The sequence below is a fragment of the Acanthisitta chloris genome, unplaced genomic scaffold (assembly GCF_000695815.1).
Source record: "Acanthisitta chloris isolate BGI_N310 unplaced genomic scaffold, ASM69581v1 scaffold35493, whole genome shotgun sequence".
Taxonomy (NCBI): domain Eukaryota; kingdom Metazoa; phylum Chordata; class Aves; order Passeriformes; family Acanthisittidae; genus Acanthisitta; species Acanthisitta chloris.
The window spans coordinates 1739-11743 of NW_008666021.1; the positions used below are offsets into that span (position 1 = coordinate 1739).

Genomic DNA, 10005 nt, shown 5'->3' on the forward strand with positions numbered 1-10005 from the left:
AAATCTGCTCTCCTCCACCCTGAATTCTGCAATGTGCTTTGTTGGTTTGTTTCTCATGTACCAGTTCATTCTGATGCATGAGAAAAGCTTCTCTCTCCTGTCACTGGGGCAAAACTTCACATAGCAACACTGTAACTGAGCTGATTTTGTGTCATTGAGACCAAAATACCTTGTTGGAGTGTGAGACTTGTTAATGTATGGAACAGGCAGGTTTTTTGCCTGAATTCTGCAATGTGCTTTGTTGGTTTGTTTCTCATGTACCAGTTCATTCTGATGCATGAGAAAAGCTTCTCTCTCCTGTCACTGGGGCAAAACTTCACATAGCAACACTGTAACTGAGCTGATTTTGTGTCATTGAGACCAAAATACCTTGTTGGAGTGTGAGACTTGTTAATGTATGGAACAGGCAGGTTTTTTGCTGTTCAGGCACAGGTTGAATGCACAGAAACTGAAAATGGGTGTTAGGTAAAAGCTGGTGAAAGAAACTGCTCATTACTTCTGTGACTTTACACACACTGCAGTAATGGTCACTGTGTGCATGAGTAAGCAGATATTTCTGGAAGCTTCACAGTGATTCCTTTGGAGCTGAGCTTTCACCTTGATCTGCATCTGAGGGACACAAGGATGTAGGACTCCAGTTTCAGGGATGTTGACTCATCACAGTGTGAGCCATTAATGCACTTTGAAAGGCTCAGCAGGTTATTCTGTGTACAGTATACATATTTCAAGAGAGAATTAATAAATCAGTATCCAAAATATGATAAAAACTGTATTAATTGAAGCTTTTATTAGTGACTTGAGAAGAGCTTTGTGTGTGTGTGTATGTATGTGTATAATGGGTCTTACTGCTTTTTTTTTTCTTTAAACAGTCCAACAGTAACAACTACTCTGAAGAACCTTGGGGCACTTTACAGACGACAGGGCAAATTTGAAGCTGCTGAGACATTAGAAGAGGCAGCAATGAGGTCTCGTAAACAGGCAAGTGTGAAAAGTCACCTTCATGCTCTTTCTGCATTGTGGTCATGCAGATTTTCCACTTCAGGATCTGTCACACCTGCAGAATGTATAAACTTCAGCTGTTCGGTGTCTGTTGTTGCCCTCTAATTTCAGGCTGAACTGGTGATAAACTGATAGTGTCTCAACACTTGCAATCTGATCAGCTGTTAGGGCAGTGGCACCATGTACTGAGGGCATAATTCAAACTGGGGGTAAATTGATGTGGAAAGGAGAAGAGCAGAAAACACTGTCTTGGCCAGCAATGGTCAGTTGGCTCCATGTCCTGGGAGAGAGGATGGAGCTGAGGGAAAATGGAGAGTTTCTGTTAGAAATCTCCTTTGGCAGTAATACTGTTCTAGTTTTAGTAAGGAGCTGTCAAACCTTTAACTGTTGTGTTTCTGCATCCAACTGGGGCCTGAGAGCGTTGTCCAAATGCCTCTTGAACACATGTTCTAGAGGGAATGGCCTTGAGCTGAGACAGGAGAGAATCAGATTGGATGTGAGGAGAAATGTTTTCCCTGTGAGGGTGTTGAGGCACTGGGATATTGCCCAGGGAGGTGGTGGAGTCACCATCCCTGGAGGAACTTCAGAGGCATCTGGATGTGGCACTGGAGGATCTGGTTTAGGGTTTGGGGGTTCCAGCAGTGACAAGTTAATGGTTGGACTCGACGATCCTAGAGGTCTCCTCCAACCTTGATGGTTCTAGGATTGTAAGATAAAGCCTTTTCCCATTTTATCTAATTCTCAGGGTCTTGACAATGTTCACAAACAGAGAGTTGCTGAAGTGCTGAATGACCCTGAGAGCATAGAAAAGCGACGAAGCCGAGAGAGCCTCAATGTGGATGTGGTAAAGTACGAGAGTGGCCCCGACGGCGGCGAGGAAGTGAGTATGAGCGTAGAGTGGAACGGGGTAAGTACAGTACACAGTTTAACCCCATAGCCTAGAGAAACCACCACCATAACAAACATGGGTGTCCTCTCACCAGCCTCTTGCCCTCCCACTATCGTCTTGGTTGATCTACTTTGTGCTTGTGTAATTCTGCAAATCAATTGAGAAATGAAGAATAACATTTTGTCATCAGGTGAAAACAAGTGGAATACTTTGAAAATTTGTTGTTTTGCTGAGTGGTGACGTTTCTGCACGAATCCCAAGCAGTTGTATTTGAGGCCGAGTTGTGTAATGCTGATTGAGTGTCCTGGTTGTGGTCTGGTCTACAGTTGCTTGTCAGTGGTTTCTTTTTTACTGGTAGAAATACTCTGGCAATTAACTGACTTTTGCTTTTGTCCTTTTGATGCCATATTTGAATGTTTCCTTCAAAATGCTGCAGCAGTTGGAATCACAAAGAACATTTGCTCTGGAGAGGGATTGAGTGTTAGAAATTTGAGAGTAAATTACAGTGACCAGTCTAACACTAAAATAATTCCCATCTCCTCCTTACCCAGCTTGCTGGAGGAGGGAATGTAACTTTCCCAGCTGGTATCCAATGCATTTTAAGGGGCAGTGCCATCACATAGCAGTGTGATGGTGACTTCATGTTTCTTCAAGGAAATTATATCACTTTCCCCTAGTAAAATCTGACTGGACTAAGGGCTTGTTCCTCTCTTTTCCCATGTATTGGCTTCACTCTGTTACCCTGATTGTCATGAAGTAAAAACCTGTTTATCTTATGTATAATGTGATTACATGCATTTTCTAACCCTTGTTCTCCTTTAATTCAAAAGACAGTGCAAGCTTTCAGTTATTGCTCTGCCTTATGTAGCTGTTTGCTTCTGTCACCAGCTTTCTCATGCTTTATCCCATTGCTGGCAATGGGATATGGATTGCCCTGTTGACTAACTCCCAGTCGTAGCTCTGCTGAAATACTGTTAGACTCTCAAAGTGTTGCTGCTTTTGCTGTTTGGGAGGGGAAGTAGCCTACTTTGCCATACTGAGTGTCCTGAAGCTTCATTTCTCTTACAGTAGCAATCTTTTTTTTTTGCCCCCATCTTTTTGTTAGCCACGTGAGACTAAGCTTAGCATCCCGAGGAAACCTGGGTAAAACACACAGTGCTTAAAGGAGAATGTTCTTTCCATCTTTGCTTTTGTCTCTATTAATGTTTTCTTGGCATTGGTGTTCTCAGTGCCAAGACAGTCAATCAGCATCTCTTGTGAGTAATAACTGCATCATTAATGAAGCCAAAGTCGGGTTGGATAACTCTCTTTTTAATGCTCATGTTGCCCATCCAGCATTGGAACTGTGTACTGTACTCCTCCCTTAATTTTCACTGTACTTTGCATGACTTACGTGTTCTAAGTGGATTAAACTTTTCTGGTATTGACATTAATTAATGCATGCAGGTTTTGGATGGAAAGGGCCTTCTGGGGAAAAGCAGTAGACAGTATTTCTAGGTCAATATTGGAATCAAACTCCGTGGCAAATTGATCTGAAAAGCTAAATTTGGACCTCTCAGGGTAAACAAACTTCATTTTTAGTGTGTGGCATTGCTTTAGTCTCATCTTTTCTTCTTTTTTTTTTTTTTTTTTCCCTTCTTAAGAGAAGGTATTTTGTATGTTTTACATGAAGTGGGCAACTCTCTCTCCCTCTACCCTGCAAGTGTTTCTATCTCAGTGATGTTCTTCCCTCTCTCTCATGTAGTTCTTTTTACCCTCGTGTGTTCCCTCCAGACAAAATCCTCTGGTTCACAGAGCATAATCCTTTCCCTGGGTGTGCAGAGCCTGAAGAGAGCTCTGCCTTAAATCCCTCCCAGGTGGCCAAGCTGACACCTGCTCTTTGCAGTCAGAATAGGTGGAACAAGTGAAGTCACAAAGTTCAGCTAAAAGATTTTGTTGGGAGATGTAATCAAGTGACTTCCATGTCTAATTAAGCATTATATGCTTTAATATGGTGTCTTAGACTCTCACAGAAGAACTGAAAAACCTATTGAAGTAAATCTGCCACTAACTGTTGGAACAGACAGGTTAGGTGAGGTTGTGTAGTGCGTTTTTGTGTTAAAGTCCTTTCCTTAAGTGAACAGAAGACTCAAAAATGCAAAGAAATACTTGGTCTTAAAAATTTAAGGCAGAAAGGCCAAGGTTTGGATCCCTTGTTATATTTGTATATAGAAAATAAGTCAGTACCTGCAACTGGCATTTGTGTGAGGCGACTTTGCACCTGTTGCAGGATGAATAAAAACCTTTGTGCTGTGCCAGGGCTGAAGTTGAGATGATGTTTTTAGTGTGAGGAGTATCTTTTCTTACTCTGACCCCTGTGCTTCCAAAAGGCAAAGCCTTTGGGCACCTAAGTCAGTTTTCAGATGTGAAATGAAAGCAATAAATTTCACTGCCATGCATAGGTTGGTAAGAGTTGCTCTTGCTTAGTGTCAGGCAGAGGGACACAGTAGCAGACAAATCCAGGAGATGATGGTAGGAGGTGTAAGCAGATCTAACGTGGTGATTCTCATTCTGAGTGACATCAATTTGGCAATTAAACTTTGCCATAAAAATCTCCTGTGGCAATATTTTTTTATTGTTGTTTTACTCTGGATTTAGGAATTATTTTTTTCTATCCTGAGCCTTAAAGGTGTTTTGTTAGTCATGGAGTCAGTGGTTGAGTTGGGAGTTTGTGTTCCAGATCTGAAGGACCCAAAAGCTTACTGCTTAGTCTGTGTGTTTGCTCTGGAGTCAAACTCTGCCCCTATCAAATTTGTCTTTGGATCATTATCACTACTATAGTATTTAGTTTAAGACTATAGTAATAATTAGCCTTTTTCACTGATCTAATAGTTCTAGTTGGCATTTAGACTTCAGTGTAATCAAACCTGCAAAGCTGAGGTCTGTTTTTCATGGCCAATAGATGCGATTCAGTTTGAAATACAAATTCTTGGTTAGATTTTTGATCTACTAATCATTTGGTAGCAAGGAATTTTGCCATTTCCAAGGGTAATATTGATTCCTGTTCATTCCAGGGGCTGTAGGTAAAGGCTCTCCAGATAGATATCTAGTGGCTACCAGTAATGGTCTCTGTACTTACACCAAAGAAAGTGTGTAAATTGAGCTACAGTTCATTCCTGAGGTGAATTCCTTCAGCTGCCTCACTGTAATAGGGAAAGCAGAGAAAATTCCACATAGGCAAAGAGAAATGCTCTAAAAACACTTGTGAAACTGAATTGATGGAGATCAGTTGGATTCCAGTTCCTTGAGGGAGTGAACAGAATTTTGTCTGGAGGTTAAGCGAAAACTTTTTCCTTCTTGCACTTTGGTTTCCAGGGGAATTCCTGACAGAAGTTAAAGCTGAAATGAATGCACCTTGCTGAGCTCCTTTCTCCTTTTTTTTTTTGTTCATTTCTTTGATGTATTTTTTTATGTCAATGTCAGCTGAAAAACCAACCATCCTTTTTTTGTTGGCAGAATGCAACACTGCAGCTTTCCCTTTCTGAAGGTGTTTGTTTTGTACCCCTCCTAACTTCTCACAGCATCAGTCCTGCTCCTGGGTCAGTCCCACAGCAGAGAAGGAGGTGAAAGAGGCTCTGGAGATCCCCAGAACCTGCACTTTGTACTGCCCAAATTCAAGTGTTTGGAACGTGACCTAGAAATACTGTAAACGTAACTGTTCAAAATGGAAAACTGTTGACTTTTTCCCAACAGTTTCACTCAGTTTTTCTCTCTCCATTTCCGACAGGCCTAGATGCCTTTTGTGGCTCTTACACTGTCTCCTGCATGAAGGGCGTGCACCATCTTCAAGCTTTAACTTCTCTCTTCAGTACTGACTGCTGTGTTTTAGCAACCCCCTTAAGATTCTTGTCAGAGCTACACTTCCCTGTAAACTGGCCATTCCTCCAGTGCTGGTGTCTTTTTTTTAATTTTTATTTTCTATTTCTGTACCTGTGTAGCTTTGCCAGATGATGTATCTTAAGTCATACGAAATGTTATTACAACCATTTGCTGTGTAATACATTAGTATAAAAAAATACAAGAAACAAAAACCAAACCAAAACCCAAACGAGTAATGATGACCTTTATAAGTAGCTGTTCACTATGGAGAAGATAAAAAAAAAGATAGTTAAAAGTATCACACAAGGTATTATTGAAATGGCATGATGGTGATCTTTACAGGAGAAAATCCAACCCCTAAAAGTAAGGCATGTTCTCCAAGTGCTTTAAAATGTATTTAGAGACCTATTATATGGTTAACATCAATATGGAACTCTGGATGTCTTCACTTACTGATTATTCTAAGGTAGCATTGCTGTTTAGTCTTTGTGTGAGATTTTGGCAATTAATGCTTTTCTCTACTAATCTTGGTGTTCAGTGATTTGTGTATTTGTCTTTCTAACTTCTAATAAACTCACTCCAACTCAGGTGTCTGTCTTTGCTTAGTAGTGCTCTCTCTTCTCTCCCAACTCTTCCTCCATAGCCACTTTCCTACGAGGTAGGAGGTGGTCACTTCTAATCTTACTAAATTGTTGGGGTCTTTGAAGAGTTAAACCTTTGAAAGGTCAGTTGGAAGTTTCTCTGGGTCAGCACATGCAATAATAGGTCAACATTCTGTTCTGTGTTTCACATTTTCTTTGGTGTAAGTTAAAACAAAGCACAGGGATTTGAACATAGGTGATCTTGATCAGATTCGTGTGTGGATTTTAGAACTGATGAAATGTGTAAGTAATGCAGATGCTTAGAGAGAATAAACCAGTTTTTTTTTTAGGCTGATGAAATGCTGTTGGTTGGGGCTTGGACTCTGCTAATCACGGTGTGCTCAGGTGGGGTTGGGATGGGATTGGGATGGGGTTTAGTGGTTGTTTTGAGTAACTTGGAGAGGCCTTTGGACACACCTTGGAAGGAGCTCTTGTGGTGCAGCTCTGTGGCGCTGTGCTCTGTGTCTGGGTAACTGTACCTCTCGACAGCAGTGAAGGAAGTCCTAACTCGTGGCTGAGGAGTCTGAGGCAGGGCTGGGGAGGGCAGCCAGCCTTGCAGTGTGACATGTGTTCATCTCTTGCAGGACGGCACGGGATCCCTAAAGCGCAGCGGTTCCTTTAGCAAGCTCCGAGCGTCCCTGAGACGCAGCAGTGAGAAGCTGGTTAGGAAGCTGAAGGGAGGAAGTTCACGGGACAGTGACCCAAAGAATCCGGGGTAACTATCTCTCCTGAGCTGTGCTGCTGTGCCCTTGCTCTGTGCCCTCACTGTAGCCTAGTGTAGCTCCTAGGGAGTGTTTTCTCCCCTGCTTGGCTAACTGCGAATTGTATGGATTTAACCGTAAATTATTCCCTATTTCATTTGCCTTTATCAAACTTAGAGTGAAATTTCTGTAGCATCTGAGGAATTACATTTACTTGTAAGAGCTAACTCCATTTTAACCATAACCTTTTTTCCCTTTTACTGCTTTAGCCACTTGAGGATTAGAAAACCTTTGTAGAGTTGTTGATAAATGTTAGTTCTCTGCTAAATTATCCTTTTCACACAGCAGTGGAGAAGATAAAGGTCAATGATTTTTACAGTGAACCCACAACTACACAAGTATCTTGATATGTTCTTTGCTGTGGGTCTAAAGAGAATTACCAACTTGAGCCTTTCTCAGTTTCTACTTGTGGAGAACTCAGAGAACTGAGGAAAATGCTGAAAACCTTGGACTTACTTGTGCATCTTACTAACATTTTGGCCTCAGGGAAGTCAGTGGTAAATACTGAAACCGGAACAAGTCTGACTTCTCTTCCCTCTTCACCACACACAGGGTTGAATGTATGTGATATTGCTAATAAACCCCCAAATAATTAATCATTTCTTGGCTGCTGCAGAGAAGCTGAAATGCTAAAACACACTCCTGTTTTTCCTAGTGTTCCCACCATCCCCAACACAACTTCAGTCAGTTTGGGAGAGTTTTTTGCCCTTTTTTATGGAAAACTGGAGCTCATTTAGTTGACAGGAAACTGTGTGAACTTGTGCTTTAAAACAGTCACATTGGAGAACTTGGAGTAACTTCTGATGGAGCAACTGAGTAATGTAGGTGATGATGATGGTAATACTTGACACAGTGACCTGGAGGCAAAGCCTCACTGTGATTTTTTTAATTGCTCCAGTGAAGTTTTGCCTTCCTGTTGTCATGTGGCTGTAAAATACTGTGCACAGCTGCCACACATGGAGAGTTAGCTCCTCATATCTCTGTTTCAAATTCAGCCTGACCTGATTTTGATTCCACTGCCAGAGACTTGATGTTGAAGGCACTGACCAGAGATCAAGGTCAAAAATCCCTTTGCATTTATTGACGCATCATTAAGAGCTGCCTCTGAGCTGGGAGACTGGGAGTAAACTGTGGAGAGCATGTGATTAGAAGGAAATATGTAAATGTGAAATGCCTTAGGCAAAACAAGCACAAAAATAGAACCAAAGGGATTTCCTTCCTTGTCTTCAGTGTTAACATTTGTATACATTGGTTTTCTGTTTCTGTTCATACATCATAGCTGAGGAATATTCTTGTATGAATAGATACATTGATCCATAGCTAATTTTGCCTTTGATGAGATGTGGAAAGGTTTTCAGTTTCATAACAACCACGAGTTATATTCCTCCCTCTCTGCAGTGTTTACAGCTAACTCTTTGTGCAGGTAGAATAACCCTGTGATTACAGGCGTAGGAAATTAGGGTTACCTGTCCCTGGAGACATTTGGCTTTGCAGAGTGCTGGGAGAACTCATCTGCCTCATCCCTCTCTGCACTTCAGGAGTGTCACCTCACCAATGCAAAGTCATTCACCCACGCTAGCACTAATGATCCTGTGGGGTCTGTAAGATAAGATTTCCCCAAGTGAAAGCATCAGGGTGAAGCAAATGTAAAACCAAAGCAAGATCTTTCTAAATATTCTTGGGTTTTAGTTGCCACTGTAGCTCTCAAGAATAATTTCTTCTTACAACTTGCACTCAGTGTGTTGCACCGACAGATTTTTGTGTGGATAAGGCACTTTCAGTGTGCAAGACAATAAATATCATCATTTCTGTTCGTGCAATAAGCAGATGGTTTAAATCCTGATTTATCTGAGCTGGTTGTGATAAGAAATGCAAAGATTTCTGCTGTTGAACTCCAGTTCTGTAGGTCATGAAGCAGAGCTCTACTCACTCACATCCCAAGAAATCATTTGGATTTCAGTTTCTGAAGAAACTTTAGTGAATAGAATTCACTATTTATTATTTTTGCCTCCTTCTGAGCTTAACAAAAAGGAATCCTCAGGTTTTGATCCTGCAGAGCTTTGGGGTTCAGTATTTGGTAGCTGAATATTACAATATGGACATAGAACACAGATCATTTTTGCTGGGGAGACATCCACCCTGGGTGGAATCTCTTCCTTACCAGTGCGTTCCCTGCCCCGTCTCCGGTTTGGAAACTGATTTACACCTCTGGTTTATGCTGTGCTGGTTTGATGCTGAGTGAGAAACGTGAGCAGCACTAACACCCCAGGATGAGGGAAAGGCTTAGCTGTCATTTTGTTGCTTGGTGCAGAAGGTTGAAGAGAATAAAGTGGAAAACTCAACAGGAAAATTGTTTCTTTCCAACTGTGCAAAAGCCTTTTAGACAAAGAACAAATACCTTAGATACTAAGATAGAGATAAGCTGATAAAGACATAGATAACTTAGATAACCTGGAGCAAGTTATCATTTCTCTATCACATTTCAGCATCTCTGAAAATGTAACTTTGCTTATTAGTGTTACATGTTGATTTTTTCCCCACTTAAAAGATTGTGATCCTACAGCAAACCAGTTAAGATTTGTAATTTAAAAGGGACAAAACAAACTTTCACTGTTGCTATTGCTTATGCACCAGAAAAGCGGCTGCATGTTCCTCCTGCAGCCTTGTTTGTAATATGGAGGGGATTGAAAGTGCATTTCCCAGACAGAAGTTTTTAAGTAAGAGGATTTAAACAAACCTAAGCAAATGACAAACCCACCCACAAACCAACTAGTGTCTCAGGTGTGAAGTTTTCTCTCCAACTGGAGCACTAGCAAGAGCCTAAAACACGTGCATAGATTTTTACTGGTGGATTTTC

At 41.3% G+C, this 10005-nt stretch overlaps 1 protein-coding gene across 1 annotated transcript in view; it reads left to right on the plus strand.

Annotated features, from left to right (window-relative positions):
• The window catches only part of LOC103799619 (kinesin light chain 1-like), a gene marked incomplete at both ends in the record, with an annotated part of 8018 nt that extends 916 nt beyond the window's left edge, over positions 1 to 7102 (plus strand). Inside the window, 3 exons of the mRNA XM_009071956.1 lie at positions 870 to 978; positions 1745 to 1906; positions 6972 to 7102. Coding sequence (XP_009070204.1) covers positions 870 to 978; positions 1745 to 1906; positions 6972 to 7102 — 402 coding nt within the window. The remainder of the gene's footprint in view (positions 1 to 869; positions 979 to 1744; positions 1907 to 6971) is intronic.
• Positions 7103 to 10005: the final 2903 nt, after the last annotated feature.